The sequence below is a fragment of the Lissotriton vulgaris genome, chromosome 10 (genome assembly GCF_964263255.1).
Source record: "Lissotriton vulgaris chromosome 10, aLisVul1.2, whole genome shotgun sequence".
NCBI lineage: Eukaryota > Metazoa > Chordata > Amphibia > Caudata > Salamandridae > Lissotriton > Lissotriton vulgaris.
Window position 1 is genome coordinate 842,473,657 of NC_141698.1, and position 16,264 is coordinate 842,489,920.

The window sequence follows — 16,264 nt, forward strand, 5'->3', positions numbered from 1 at the left end:
TCTGACTAGTAGTACTAGTGATATAGACTGATACAATGACATTACAAATTACTTTTTACAAGATGTGTATCAACCTAAATACATGCTATATAAATCTTGTAATAATTCACAGTCTACAAGGCAACATTTCCTTGTTCATAGTTCATAACATACCAATGTCAAACATCTCTAATTACAAATGTCCAAACTTAGACAATTGTATTACAATGTACAACATATACTAGTTAACTATGGATTAATGTTATGGCATCAAAAGAACTCCAAGGTTATTCATTGTGTCAAATCTGTATAAATTCTGAGACATCAGAAATTGGAAAATGTAATCCAATGTGTCACCACTTGAGCCATGCTATACTGTTTCACATTTCTCAATCAACATATATTCTTTCAATGTGAGTAGTTTACAACATTACCACTAAATGAATTATATTAGATGACTTGTCTTACTATGCCATCATTTGTGTGAGTTCGTTTTATAAAGTGGTCAACACGGGGCACTAGGGCTCTGGTACTTTATTCTACTGTAGTTCAAGCAGATTAATTGCTTCTCCATATCCTTAAGTTTCCCTACATACATTAGATTCCATTGTCATCGTTTTCAAAAGATTGTATGCCAGTAGGGATGTATGTTTGAAGTATGTACATGGTCATTATATAAAAAAGGATTTCATTCCTTTACGAAATTGCATGCTATGAATTGTTTCCACATATTCATAGCAAACTAATCAGAGGTTTGTTGCTGTAGAAATTCATTGTAGGCGATGTCTGAGAGCCATCAGCAACTCAGTTGCCATTGTCCTAGCTGCTGCCTTTTGGAAGATCTGAGGGTAAGAGTAATTGGGGCATGATCAGTTGATGTGTGGCAGAATTGAGGAGTTCATCAGCCCTGTCGCGTCTGTGGAGGGCAGAAAATAATGCAGGCTGAGGATTTATGGGCGTGAGAGTTGAATGTGCATTCTCTGGTGTGTGGGAAAAGTAGGCTCCTGTTAAAGCCATGGAAGAAACCCATGCCGCCAAGTCGAATGACCTACGTGCAAGGGGGTTACTGGAGTCTAGGCAATGATCCATAGCCAGTGTTAAAATCATCCCCAAATAATGTAGAGCCAGCAGAGGATTGCCGAAGTAATGATGAGAGTGCCTGTAGTCCGTAAACACGAGCATGGGGGACATTGATCGAAGCAATCATGCAATAAACGCCCCCATATCACCCTCAATTAAACAAATCAAGGCATAGCAACGGGATTTTGAGACCTGCAAGGGGATATGCTTGGGTAGGGGAATGGCAGTTGATGTAGCCCCCCATAGTAGTAAGAGACAATTGTTAACTTCCTGAAGAAGTACCACTAGTGTGGAATGGCGCTTAAGGTATTTGAACACTGCACTCCACTTAATTTTATTATTAAGAGCATTAACTTTCCATTACAGGGATTTAGCTCTTAATGAAAATGCAATGGTGGTGGGCAGACAATGCAGAAAATAACATAGACAAAAACTACAACATGGAGAACTTAAATAGTAAAAAATTTCAGTGCCACACAAATAATCATCCCACCCTACACATCCACCCCAAAAGCATCTGTTACCCTCCAATAACCAAAAACAAAGTGGATAATTCCATAGATGGGTCTCAAACCTGACCAAGCTTGACCATAAGTGAAGCATATAGTGGTGCTGGCATTAGAACTCTAAATAGGTGTGTTAGTGCATTAATCAGCAGCAGGGACATCCCAGTCTACCACGGACCCCAGGATGGAGAAGGTGGCATGTGCCTTGGTGGTTCTAGGAGGGAGTGCAAGTGCGCCAGTCATCTTCAGAGTTCAACGATGACCGTGGCCAGGATCTTTGGCATTTACGTTTCATTGACCTCATGCGACACCTAGGCTGGGACCCCATTGACCTCTCCTCATGTGCACCGTTTGAGCCCTACGGAGGCAGCAGATTACTCTTAAGGGACAGCTGTTTGGTTGCCCAGGTTCAGGCTTCTGCAGGTGTCTAAAAAAATAGGATTTAGAATTGTGAAGTACTTTGAGCCTCACACATGCCTACAATGCTCTCCACAACAAGGGACCAGCATACCTGAAACACCGCCTCACCTTCCACATACCCTCCAGACAACTTTGTTCCTGCCATTGCACCCTAGCCTTCGTCCCCAGGATCCACAAGACTAGAACCGGAGGAAGTTCCTTCTCCTACCTCGCCGCCAGGACCTGAAACACCCTGCCCCTTCAAGACCTGGCTCTAGGAATGATCCTCCACCCCAGTAGCACCAGCAGCCCCCCCCCCCCCCTCTCCCCAGCACCTTGAGACCCTCACAGGTGAATAGTTGCGCTTTATAAACTACTTATTGATTGATTGATTGATTGCCGGAAAGAGAAGCATGCAACAGAATCCCCAGGTCTTAAGATGTTGTTTCATCTTATCATAGTTCCTGTGCCGTTGTTCTACTGAGTTGGTATAGTCCAGAGCGACCATATTACGGCCAACCTGGAACAGCAACTTCCCCATACTGCTTGCCATCCTGATTATCATGTCTCTGTCCCTAAAGTTCTCAAAGTTTGCAATCATAGAGCATGATGGACCTCCAGGAGGAGGGTTCCTGTGGGGAAGGTGATGCTCCTTTTATCCAACAAACATACTGACAATAAATATGTGTAATGCCAGAAACCGATCCTAGGAAGCTTGTTTCCGGTCCAGGGAAGGCATGGCTTGGCAGTTCGGGCTGGACTGTTCCCATGAGGCACATGGTCAGACTGATTTGCATATGGCCATGTATGAACTGGGGTGGCAGAGTGGGCTAAAGAACGGTGATGGATTAAACCCAAATCTGTTGACTGGGTGTGAGTGTTTGATTGGTTCAGATTTTCCGTCCATCACCACCTCCTTTTGTACTGCTTTGTTCTCCATGAGTTGGCAGGGTATGCTTGGACGGGAGTCCTTTGCTCACTTTTCCACTGGATTCAAGCAAGCCTGGCTGAAGACGGCTGTAATGCCAGAAACCGGTCCTAGGAAGCTTTTTTCTGGTCCAGGGAAGGCATGGCTTGGCAGTTCGGGCTGGACTGTTCCCATGAGGCACAGGGTCAGACTGATTTGCATATGGCCATGTCTGAACTGGGGTGGCAGAGTGGGCTAAAGAACGGTGATGGATTAAACCCAGATCTGTTGACTGGGTGTGAGTGTTTGATTAATTTAGATTCTCCGTCCATCACCACCCCTTTTGTTCAGCTTTGTTCGTCATAAGTTGGCAGGATATGCTCAGACGTGAGTCCCTTGCTCAATTTGCCACTGGATTCAAGCAAGCCTGGCTGAAGACGGCTGTAATGCCAGAAACCAGTCATAGGAAGCTTGTTTCCTGTCCAGGGAAGGCTTTTTTTTTTTTTTTTTTTTTTTGGTCCTCATCTCACCTTACAAGCCTCTGCGGGTCTTATGAAGCCGCCTTCGTTACTGGTCGCCCCTACGGCTTACCGCACTCGCTTGGGTCATCCGACCAGTCCCATTATTTTGTATGGGACTTTGGTGTAATCATAAGATCAATGATGTTACAGTAATCTTAAGTCCTTGCCCCAGCTCACCAAGGAGTGCCAAATATTCGAGATTTTATCTTCCACTCCATCGTACTCTAGTCGCGCCATAGCGAATGCTGCTTTAAGCCAATCCTCCCTTTGCGGGAGTAGGGCATCCTTCCACCTCTTACACACTTCCCTTCTTGCCAACAGTATCAAGTTCAGTAATAGGCCCCTGTCTTTCCGCGAGAGGTTCTGGCTGAGGTGACCATCTTCTCCAAAAAATACCAGTTGTATATTGATCTCAATGTTGGTATTAAATATGCCCAGTAAGTTGTCACCTACCTCAGCCCAGAATCTTGTGAGTGCTGGGCACTCATAGAAAATATGTAAGTCATTTGCTAAGGGTACTGCGCATCTAGGGCATTTAGGGACGGGAAAAGGAGCAAACTTTGCAATTTTTGCCGGGGTGTAATAGAGTCTATTAATGACAAAAAAATGATTTTTCTTTAGGCAGGCAGGTTTAACTGATCTGTACAGGGTCTTCAGTGAGGATTCATATAAAAGGTCTGCTGGTGTCTCGAGTGGGGATCCCGTCCACACTGCTACGGAGGCGGGAGTCTTATGGTCTTCGGCATCCAGCAGACTATTATACCACATAGATATTTCCTTATTCAGTGGGCGTGTCTCTTGCAGCAAGTCTTCAATCTCCCTGTTTCCGCTTATCTCCCGCTTTTCTGCCACATACCATGATGTTAACAGTATGTATTTAAATCTTGAGAACCCGGTGCCAATCTTAGCCCTCAGGTAATCCCAGGGAGGTATCCCCCCACTGTCCAACAGTTCAGACCAGATTTTGACACCGGCCCTCTTTATCGGCAGCGCCAAGCCATCCTGCAAGCAACCCGGGGTCCCTGGGCCATCCCATATAGGGGCATAATCAGAATAGTATCCAATGCCCCATCTATGCCTGAGCCTACACCAAGTCTCAAGAGCTGTCCTTAGAACCTTCAGACGAACCCTCTTGAAGAACCTAGGTGATCCAAATTTATACAGAAATGCTTCTCCATTGCCTCCCCCTTCTACCCGCACCATTTCGCCTAATAGCTTCCCCCAAGCTGATTCCCCTGGCTTAACTAACAGCATCCGTATGCTTTTAAACTGGAACGCTTCTGCATATAGTCTTATGTCTGGAAGCGCCAACCCTCCTTTTTTTAGTCTGCGTCTAAGATTTTTCCACGCTAGTTTTCCGTCCATCACCACCTCCTTTTGTACTGCTTTGTTCTCCATGAGTTGGCAGGGTATGCTTGGACGGGAGTCCTTTGCTCACTTTTCCACTGGATTCAAGCAAGCCTGGCTGAAGACGGCTGTAATGCCAGAAACTGGTCCTAGGAAGCTTTTTTCTGGTCCAGGGAAGGCATGGCTTGGCAGTTCGGGCTGGACTGTTCCCATGAGGCACAGGGTCAGACTGATTTGCATATGGCCATGTCTGAACTGGGGTGGCAGAGTGGGCTAAAGAACGGTGATGGATTAAACCCAGATCTGTTGACTGGGTGTGAGTGTTTGATTGATTTAGATTCTCCGTCCATCACCACCCCTTTTGTTCAGCTTTGTTCGTCATAAGTTGGCAGGATATGCTCAGACGTGAGTCCCTTGCTCAATTTGCCACTGGATTCAAGCAAGCCTGGCTGAAGACGGCTGTAATGCCAGAAACGGGTCCTAGGAAGCTTATTTCCGGTCCAGGGAAGGCATTGCTTGGCAGTTCGGGCTGGACTGTTCCCATGAGGCACAGGTCAGACTGATTTGCATATGGCCATGTCTGAACTGGGATGGCAGAGTAGGCTAAAGAACGGTGATGGGTTAAACCCAGATCTGTTCACTGGGTGTGAGTGTTTGATTGGTTCAGATGCTCCTTCCATAACTACCCCCCTTTTGTACTGCTTTGTTCGTCATAAGTTGGCAGGGTATGCTCAGACGTTAGTACCTTGCTCATTTTGCCACTGGATTCAAGCAAGCCTGGCTGAAGACGGCTGTAATGCCAGAAACCGGTCCTAGGAAGCTTGTTTCCGGTCCAGGGAAGGCATTGCTTGGCAGTTTGGGCTGGACTGTTCCCATGAGGCACAGGGTCAGACTGATTTGCATATGGCCATGTCTGAACTGGGGTGGCAGAGTAGGCTAAAGAACGGTAATGGATTAAACCCAGATCTGTTGACTGGGTGTGAGTGTTTGCTTGGTTCAGATGCTCCATCCATCACTACCCCCTTTTGTACTGCTTTCTTCGCCATAAGTTGGCAGGGTATGCTCAGACGTGAGTCCCTTGCTCACTTTGCCACTGGATTCAAGCAAGCCTGGCTGAAGACGGCAGTAATGCCAGAAACCGGTCCTAGGAAGCTTGTTTCCGCTCCAGGGAAGGCATGGCTTGGCAGTTCGGGCTGGACTGTTCCCATGAGGCACAGGGTCAGACTGATTTGCATATGGTCATGTCTGAACTGGGGTGGCAGAGTGGGCTAAAGAACGATGATGGATTAAACCCAGATCTGTTAACTGGGTGTGAGTGTTTGATTGGTTCAGATGCTCCGTCCATCGCCACCCTCTTTTGTACGACAATAAAGATGTGGGCACTCAAGCAGTTACTCAATGAAGTGCAGGCTATATCTCCGAGCCCGGCTCACCATGACCTTGACATATGCCTCCAGTGCTCTGAATGTATTCAAGAGTCTTCAGACAGTTGTTTTGAGCTCTTTCAATGTATCCTCACTGTTGGATCCGGCCCTTTAGGCAGGTTCACCCCAAGACTTTTTTGCTTTTTCCTAGCCTGTTTCTGTGACCTGGTGTTGGTGATTTTAGGCCTCGGCGCACTTTTTCACTGCGGTACAGTGTAAAGTGCTTGAGCTCTCTGAGTATGTGTGGTGAGTGACCTGCCCTCCCATAGGAATGAATGGGGAATATGTATGCCCATGGTAGTTCCTGATGTGTGGGGAGTGCAGGGGCGAGTTTGGTATGAGAGAACTCGTGAGACTGAATGCTGCGGCATGACTGTGTCTAGTCTAGAAGTGCCACTTTTAGAAGTTGGTATATTTGTGTAATTTGTGTCTGGCGTGTGATTGGCTGGTGAGCCTGGTCCAGGAGTGCCTGGGCCTGCTTGTGGATTGACTGTCTGGTTTGAGGGTGACAGGGGCTGGAGAGCCCAGGAGGTTGTCTGAGTCAGCCCATGGATGAAAGGCAGCATCTGCTGCCAGGGAAGTGGGAGGAGATGGCACCTGATAGTGAAGGGCTGTGCCTGCCTGACCACAATGCTGGCTCCACCCCCCCGCTGGGCGACTGTCACCTCTGTCCCTGATACTGACAGGACTTCCCTATAACCAGTTCTAGCTGGTTCTCACACCGCCTACACAAAGACTTCAAAGACTTTTCTGTGTATAAGAAGGGGCTGTGTCCCCTTCCAAAATGTTCTTGTTTCCAAGGAGGCAGCAGATTACTCTTAAGGGACAGCTGTTTGGTTGCCCAGTTTCAGGATTACAAAACTCTGCATTTTTTTTAGATAGTCACATGTTTGGGATTATTGTTTTTGATTTTTGTTTTTCCTCAAGAGTGTCATTTTCAAATGTGTTTCAGCACTTTATGTTTAGTGGCAGATGAGAGAAATTGACAGGGCGGGACGCCAGTAGAGGGGGAGGTTCCCATAGAGTAGGAATCCCTTGCTGGGTCCAGTGCTCATCCCTGGTCCTGTCCCTGTGTGGGTAGATGGAAGAGAGGGAGTGTGGAGGAGAAATGACTAGCTCAGGAGGGTGGTTATCGCCTGAATGTAGTGTGTGTGTCTGGATTCCACAGTATGGTAGGATCCAGTGGTGGCAGCTTAAATGTGTCCAGTGCGTGTGAAGTCCCATTCCCAGTTCCTAGAGTATGGTGCCTGGTGCTCAGTAAGAGGGGTACAGGTTGAGAGTCAGAAGCAGTGAGGAACTGTCTCACCTGTCTGGAGGGGGAGTGTGTGGATGAGTGGTGTCTTGAACTGGAGGAGTTGGTGTGAGGTTTTTTTAAGGAGCCTGCACGTGAGGTGTACCTCTGGTGGTGTGCAGGAGGTCCTGCAGAGGCACTGGACAAGAAGGTGGATGTCTGGTGGTGTGCTAGATGTCTTGCAGAGGCATTAGGGAGTGGTTCCAAAAGGAGTGGCTTGAGTATCTGATGATCCTGTGTAGGGGAAGAGGTTCATGTGTAACCCAGCTAGGTCCCAGTAGTATGGTAGGGGTGTAGGGGCTCACGCCCTGTCTCAGTGGAGGCGGAGTGAGTGTGGGAAGGTGTGTCCCACGTTGGCCTGAAACCCTATCTCAGGGCCTGGAGGGTTCCCTAAGGGAGCGCCAGGTCAGGGGCCTAAGCTGTACATAGGTCATGTGAGGAGGATCTTCCTGTGTCTAGAGGACGGGTAGTGTCTGTAACCAGAACTCCGGCAGTCTTAGTGTTGGGCAGTACCGCTCCTAAGTGGAGGGTGCAGAAGTCCTGGCTCGCTGAGCATTTGACCGTCTAGAGTGCTTGACCATTTGTGGGGCCTCTGGAGGTTGTTCCCCGAGGAGGGGGGAGGCCAGGTTCAGGTTCAGCCTGACCTGGAGGGAAGGGCATCTGTACTCAGTGTCCTGACCGGTTTTGGCTTCTAGGGGTACTGCTCCAAGGTGGGAGGGTGCAGAACTCTGGAAGGGGGTGCAGAGGGACGGTGTACTCCTGACCTCGGTGCAACCTGAGGGTTTAGATCCTAGGTTGGGAGATTAGGAAACTTCTAGGTCAAGAGGAATCTCTGCCAAAGTGAATCAGCTGAAGAGACTGAGAGGGCTGCCCTTGCTGTGTGTTCTGGGGCTCACCTGCAGTTTGTTGTTTCCACTAAGGTAGAGGAAAGGGGACTTTGCTGTGTGCTGTGTCCCCCCACCTGCTTGAAGAGGAACTGTGCTGTGTGCTTTGTACCTCAGAAGTTAAATAGTTTCCAGGTGGTAGACCAGTGATGGAGTGAGGTCCTGGGCTGGTAGGAGAATTGTGTTCTGGTGAGTGCTTTCCTGTGAGGGTGCAGAAACCCAGAAGTAGAGGTAGGGTAGGGCATTCTTGCCCGTGACCTCTGGTCAGCCTGGGGGTGTGGACCCTAGGTTGTTGGATCAGTGGTAGTTGTAGCTACACTGAGAGGGAGAGTGGAGAATGGCTATTTAGGGCCAGGGGTTATTGCCACCCGCTCTGTGGATTGGTTAGGACCTGTGATATTTGGATGGTCTTGGCCATGGATGACTAGGGAGTACCAGTGTGGTATCCTAGTTGTGTCAGAAAGTTATTGTTTGGAGGTAACCAGGTGGGTTCAGAGTGGCGTAGAACCGGAAGGTGTCCCTGCTGTGCGGGCCCGTGTCCGTGTTTTGTCGCCCAAAGCAGTGAAGCCCATCAGTGGAGTGATTGGTGTACCCTGCATTTTGTGTTGGATCCGGCCCTTTAGGCAGGTTCACCCGAGACTTTTTTGCTTTTTCCTAGCCTGTTTCTGTGACCTGGTGTTGGTGATTTTAGGCCTCTGCGCACTTTTTCACTGTGGTAAAGTGTAAAGTGCTTGAGGTCTCTGTGTATGTGTGGTGAATGACCTGCCCTCCCATAGGAATGAATGGGGAATATGTATGCCCATGGTAGTTCCTGATGTGTGGGGAGTGCAGGGGCGAGTTTGGTATGAGAGAACTCGTGAGACTGAATGCTGAGAAATGGTATATGTGGCATGACTGTGTCTAGTCTAGAAGTGCCACTTTTATAAGTTGGTATATTTGTGTAATTTGTGTCTGGCGTGTGATTGGCTGGTGAGCCTGGTCCAGGAGTGCCTGGGCCTGCTTGTGGATTGACTGTCTGGTTTGAGGGTGACAGGGGCTGGAGAGCCCAGGAGGTTGTCTGAGTCAGCCCATGGATGAAAGGCAGCATCTGCTGCCAGGGAAGTGGGAGGAGATGGCACCTGATAGTGAAGGGCTGTGCCTGCCTGACCACAATGCTGGCTCCACCCCCCGCTGGGCGACTGTCACCTCTGTCCCTGATACTGACAGGACTTCCCTATAACCAGTTCTAGCTGGTTCTCACACTGCCTACACAAAGACTTTTCTGTGTAAAAGAAGGGGCTGTGTCCCCTTCCAAAATGTTCTTGTTTTCAACTTGAATCTGCCAGGGGCGTGCTGCTGATTGGGCCCAGGGGAATCCCTGGGCCCTGCCCAGCCCCTGGACGCCTGATAGACTTCTCTCTGGATGCTGGAGGATTTTCCTGCTGGGGGCTATGCTGCTCCCTCTTTTATTCCTAAAGCTTTGCCAGAACGCTGTGCAGATTGTGCTGTTTTGGACCTGGAGCGTGTGGTGCTCAACTGCGGACCGTGGGTAGGGATCGGTGTGCTCTTCGGCACATTCCCAACGAGGGTCGGAGGTCTGTGACGCCTCCCCTCGTGTATCTTGCTCCAGAGCGATTGTGAGGCCAAGAGGGAGGTCTTTCCGTGACCTGCGCCCTCAAACGTCATGTGCCGCATAATCACCGCTGCTCCCCGGGGCCAGGAATACCCACAGAAGTTGCTGTTCGTAAACGGAGGCTGCCGCGGTGAAGATCGGAGCCGCTGCGCTCCCATTGGCTAAGGGAGCCGAGCCCCCTCACTGACGCCGCGACGGGATTGGCCCGTGTGCCGTCACGTCATTGCCAAAGCTGTGCAGGGATTGGTCGCCCAGGATTTGTCATCGTAGGCTTGTCCCGGGAGCCGCACTGCCGTTGGCTGACTCCCGGGTGGTTGCGAGGGCTCGCCTTCAGAGCCGCGACCTGATTGGCCCATCAGCGAGGAACTGCTGCGGAGACGCCGGGGGCCGCGCTGCGTGGAAGAGCCTTCACGGAGAAGACCCGTCCTCGCCGAGGGAACCACGAGTGCCTCTGTGGCCCCCAGCCTGCCGTCCCAACTGCAGAGTGCCTGCATACGTCCCCCGCCGCTCGTTGGAGTGCCGAGAGCGGGCGGGAGAGCAACCGGGTCCGGCCGGGGCAAGGAGCGAGTGTGCTCTGTCAGGCGCGGGGAAGCCATCTGAAGTGCGAGGCTGTGCCGGTGAGAGGAAAAGAGTCCGAGGAGTACTCGGTGAGGCGCGCTTACAGCGCTTGAGGTGCATTTACTCCCAGGGCTGTTTTGAAAGTGATTTTACTGCTGGCATTACGTAGTTTGCTCGTTTTTGAGAGCTAAGTGGAGATAAGGCGATAGTATTATTTTTAATACTGCATTACGAGAGACTTGAGACAATCTATATGAGAAACGTCCTGATAATACAGGTGTAGATGAACCAGGGAGGTTCATGGGGGCATATTGGTTCAAGAGCCTGTGGGGGCTCCCGCAGTTTGGCGCAGTACTGTTCAAGGGCCAGTGAGGGCCCATGCCCTAGTTTGCTTGTGTTCACAGCTGCCCAGCAATTAGTGGGCAGCTGCACCGTTTTGGTCTTGGGATGTTCACAGGTGCCCAGCAAGTAGTGGGCACCTGCTACGTTTAGGCTTGTGCTTGGACTGGCGCTGCTTGGCAGCGCGCCCTGACATTTGGACACAGGGCGTCTGAGCCCCAACAAGGCCAGTTGGCCTAGGGACTGCCACAGGTGGTGGCTTATGTAAGTTGTGCGCAATGTGGTTATCTGCTATGTCTAGGATAGTAACTGCCTACTGTGTGTTTTTGCGCTATTGAGTTGTTGTGCACCTCTGAATGTATTTTTATGTATCATGTGTCTTTCTTTCCCTTTACTACTCCTCTGAATGTGGGTTTATGCATCATGGGTAATGTGTTCCTTCTTAGACCCCTAAACGCTGTGTGATACTTAGGTGGTTGTCCTTACTACTCCTCTGAATGTGTATTTATGCATCATGGGTAATGTGTTCTTTCCTAGACCCCTAAACGCTGTGTGATACTTAGGTGGTTGTCCTTACACCTCTGAATGTTTTAGGCATCATGTGTTTCTCTTTACTACTCCTCTGAATGTGTTTCATGCATCATGGGTAATGTGTTCTTGTTTATACCCCTAAATATATTTTATTCTTAGGTGGTTGTTCTTTTTAGAACAGGTGGTCCTAGTGAGGTCCTGGTACCTGTTCTCAGTAGTTACTTGATGTGATTTATAACTGCTATTTTGTGCTATACTTATTCTAAGTTCCAGAAGTGATTTTATATCCTATATTCTAATTTCTACTAAGTGCTGATTCTGACAGTGGCCCATGTGGCCCTGTCCTGTACATAATCCCTTGTGAATATTGCCCGTGCCAGTTGGCACAATGTACATGTGTGATTTCTATCTGATGTGTTTTACAATACAGAAGTTATTTTTATATAACGTTGTGTGGAGTTCCTTTTGTGGTGTGCCTAGGATGTTGTTGCTGTTGTGTGCTGGTGCAAATGCTTTACACATTGCCTCCGAGTTTAGCCTTACTGCTCGTTCCAAGCTACCAAGGGGGTGAGCAGGGGTTATCTTGGCGTGTGACTCCCTTGCCCTGACTAGAATGGTGGTTTCTGCCTAGCTTTGGCGTCAGCCTTAGCCAACCAGAAATAACCAGTTCTAACACTCACGTTCACATGCTCAACTCTTCCCCTCAGTTACTCTGTTGGCCAGATCTTGTCACAGGAAGGATACCTCCACCCCTACATTGCCAGTTTTGGATTCAAACGCTGTGCATGAGGCTTCGATGGCCTGTAGAATATCAGTATTGTCTGAGTTCGGAGGGCATTAGAAGCCGGTTCAGGGCATCAGGTGCCGCCTGGGCACTGATGTAGGAGAAGTGCATTTGTTCATCTCAATCTGTGACTGGGGGGTGGAGAGTTTGTCCCTACCCATGTTGTTAACAGCTGCTATCACCTCTCTGGTGGTAGATAGTAGCTCACCAACTCAGCTACCTCCTTCTTAAAGGACCAAGGGGGATGGGGAAGTGATCAGTGATGGACAGTAGTATCTCCTGTGGTGGTGGTCTTGGGGTGGCGCAAACCCTGTCCCGCTTGCTACACAGTATGTCCAAGCATAGAAAATAGAGGCAGCCAATATCCATGAGAAGGTAGGGGGAGAGAGACCCTACCTGGCACCGCACACAGGGCCTACATGGCCAAGGACATCAACAGGACCCCATCTGGGGCACTGCAACAGAGCCACTTGCTAAGAAAAGGTCTGTCTGGAACCCCAGAGGGTCTTCCAATGCCCCAGCAGTGCACAGGCCATGATTTGTCCCGACCCATCTGATGAGCATGGGTTTGCGGTCCACAGCTCCCAGTAAAGTGCTAGCTGGCTTCGCCAGAGGTCAGACGCCATCCTCCGGGTGGTGGGCCGGACAGTGGATCATACCTAAGGGCATCGACCGCCCCTGCCCCCCCTCACCCACCCCCAGGGTCACCCGTCAGTAGGCAGAACAAAGTTCCAAGTCAGGGTCAGTATCCGCTGAGCCTACTGGAGAGCACAGCAGCAGGAGCAGGAATAGGCTGCATCCAAGGGCACGGATGCAGCCGGGGTCTCTACTGCAGATTTCACCCTCAACGCAGGGAGTGGTAGCCCCAGTAGGGGTAGCGGAGCCAAATGCAATCTGCGCCAGCATCGAGGATATAGAAAGATCCGGGTCAGCGGTCGGGAGGTCAGACAAGAGCATCTACCATCTTGGCCAGTCAGGCCACGCCCCTCCCTACCCCCTAGCGTTTGCATTTATGAACAGGAGGTAAAAACTAAACTAACTGGCAGTCAAGGAGGACGTTTCTCTAGTGTTTTTGTATTCTCTTACAGCATGATCCTTCACAGTTCTTTTATGTCCAAATAGAAAAGGTGCGGAATTAGGACTAACATCGGCAGACACTCATTAACGCCCAACTCTACATGACTCCCTAAGATATTACTTCTGTGATTCCTATGAAGTCTTCTAGACCACATTTTTAAAGAATTATTGAAATGAAAACACATAAGTTCTATCCATATACAATTACTAACCTAGATGAACCATGCATTTCATTTCATTTAAAGACAATTTGTTAATCAGCATATTAAACCATTTGGGTTACTATTGTTCATTTACCTGCAATCTACAGGGTTAGGGCAACTGAGGTTTTTAAATTAAATAAAAAAGTTAAAGTTCTATATCACCCAAATTACATACTGGGTTCCATTTCTTCCCTGAAGCAATCAGTGGTGGCATTCAACATTGTAACATGAACACATTAACGTGTTTTTAAAGGTTGAACAATGAAAGCATTATGTGAGTAGCAGTGCCTTTGAAATAATAATGGCAAAGAAGGCCTCATTTAGACACTTTTGCATGCACCCAATTAGTACTTCCCTGTGCAAAAAACAAAATAATATGGTATCATAAATTTCACAAGCTGGATCAGGATTTGTGGGATTTTGCAAAGGTAAAATGGACTTTTAATGGTGTAAAGAATTTCCCTCGTGCGTCATTTCTCACCATGTGAATTTAGGGTTAGATGCAAAGCATGGACATTTTATTGCGGCACAACCAACAGAAGAACTTGAATGACTATTTACCCCTGCACATTTTCCTGCTGTGATTTTATGAATCCCAAAAAAATGTGAAATCTATCGCAAATTTAAGAGTAACTCTACAGGGGTGGATTTTGGACTTTTGAACCTCTATCTTCACGAATTAAGGTCACCCTTATGGGGTTCTGTGCTTCACTGTCATTTGTTTACGTGATAACTCAGAGTGAATGCTGGAGCTGAATTCAGCTTTTCATGTTTTTTGGCTAATTGAATTTCCGGTCTGCCGTAGGTGCACCTAACACAATCTTGAACCTCCGACTCATTTATTATTAGCTGGACCCAGGTTAGGAAGGGAAAACGTTTATAGTGTCATGAAAGTGATATGACTATGGAGTTTCTAGGCCAGTATAGTTATGACTCAGGCTCCACAAAAATGTACAGGAGCAGCATTTAAACATCAAAGTTATCCCTTAAATTGCATAGATGTCGCAAGTTGAGATTTGAGATAGTGTAAAACCATCACACAGAAAAGATATATTTCCAAATCTGAGGCTTTAGAGATCAGAACTATACATCAGATCAGATAAATGCATCAGTCGAGGCTGTTTACAGCAGAACTATCTTTTATATCATGCAGATTGGAGTACCCCTCCAAAACTAAACCACTACAGCAAAGCCTGCTGGTATGCGAACTTTGTGCCGGGCTTGTTTTGCCTATGGACATGTCGGCACCGGCACTGCAGCACCTAATTAAAGAGATCACTGCTGCCTTGGATGAATTATGTTTTCCCACGTGCTACAGAAAAAGGCTTCAGGCATATGTATGTACAGCATTTGAAAATATGGAGATCTGTACAGCCTTTCATGTAAATGGAGAAAGCAAAGATAACGTTTTGAATAAAATATTGGCTAAAAAGGATTACAATGGATTTAAATGGATGATATGATTCATGATGGAATTTGTGGAATATATGGAATGTATTATGATTTTTCTGTGTGACTGGTGGTTGGAGCGCCATTGCGCTCCACTGATTACGGAATTTTTCATATGTGCCACTGGGGCAGAGCACTTTGCAAGTCTGCACGCTAATAATGCCATTAAGTATACTGAACGGACTGTTGAATACCAAAGGTGTGCATTCTGTCAATTTATATGTACATTCTAGGGTTGTTTAAACATGACAGAATTCAGTGTGGTGTACTGTAATTATTGTACAAAATGATCACAATCTCATGTTTTTGAGAGGGGATGTGAAAGGAGTTTTTTTTAAATGAAGGTTTCTTTATGGGGTGTGTACTTAACCCCATAGACAATATATAAGTGGTGGTACTACTACATAAAACACTCCAAATTATAAAAATAAAGGGTGCCTAAAAAATCCTTAAATGGACTTTTTTAGTTTTCAAATCAATTACATTAAATAGAAACATTTAATTGTATAAACATTATTAAAAATCAAATGTTAATTGAGAAATGTATGCATGACGTATTTACAATGTTTGGATTGCTTGCAGGATACTGGAATGATATAAATTGTGGCTTTGAGAATCCCTTCATCTGTGAAAGACACAACAGTTCTATAAACTCAACATTAGCTCCGACAATCCCAATGCCATTAGGGGGTTGTCCAACAAACTGGTTATCGCACAAACGTAAGGTAAGCATCAATAATCCATCTTGTACTTTGTAAAAAACTATAATGTGACCTAATCCTCTGTGAAGGCACCGTTAGTCCCAGGACTCACTTCCTTTATCACCTTCTTCTTGTGAGAATGGTGATGGGGATGACCTCCCTCAGAAATCTCTCGTCAAAAGTCAAGAGAAGCCAAGCAGGGCATCAGAATGATGGCAAAGGCAACATAGAAAGTCAAAAACGCTAACAAGCGGCCGAATAACTTATAATAATAAATAAACAAAAATTCAATATAAATAAAATCTAAACACAGGTATTCTAAAAAGAACCTGGATACAGAAACCAGATAATTCTTGAACATTGAGATGCATGGATAATCAGATTTCGAACTTTTATGCGGGAAACCAGTGCCAAAACCTCTTCAAAAGTAACTGGAAGCAGAACACCACATACTGTATTTACAAGAAACACAAAATAATATAATGCTATCTATACTGTGAATTATGTTGTTTCATTCTCCTACCACTAGATTTCACAGATGTTACAAATACTCCAGTTGTAAAACTCTTTCACTTTTTAGATTGTTCAAAGAAGTGTGTCCTCAAGAAATAGGGGTGTTAGCCTCCATGTAAGTGTGCCTGTTCTCTCCAAAGCCTTGTATTTGTTAATAGT

General features: G+C 47.2%; 1 protein-coding gene across 1 annotated transcript in view; it reads left to right on the forward strand.

Moving 5' to 3' along the window:
• The window catches only part of LOC147688873 (macrophage mannose receptor 1-like), a 731,375-nt gene that overhangs the window by 515,562 nt on the left and 199,549 nt on the right, over positions 1 to 16,264 (forward strand). Inside the window, exon 20 of the mRNA XM_086941773.1 lies at positions 15,474 to 15,616. Within this exon, the coding sequence (XP_086797899.1) occupies positions 15,474 to 15,616 (143 nt within the window). The remainder of the gene's footprint in view (positions 1 to 15,473; positions 15,617 to 16,264) is intronic.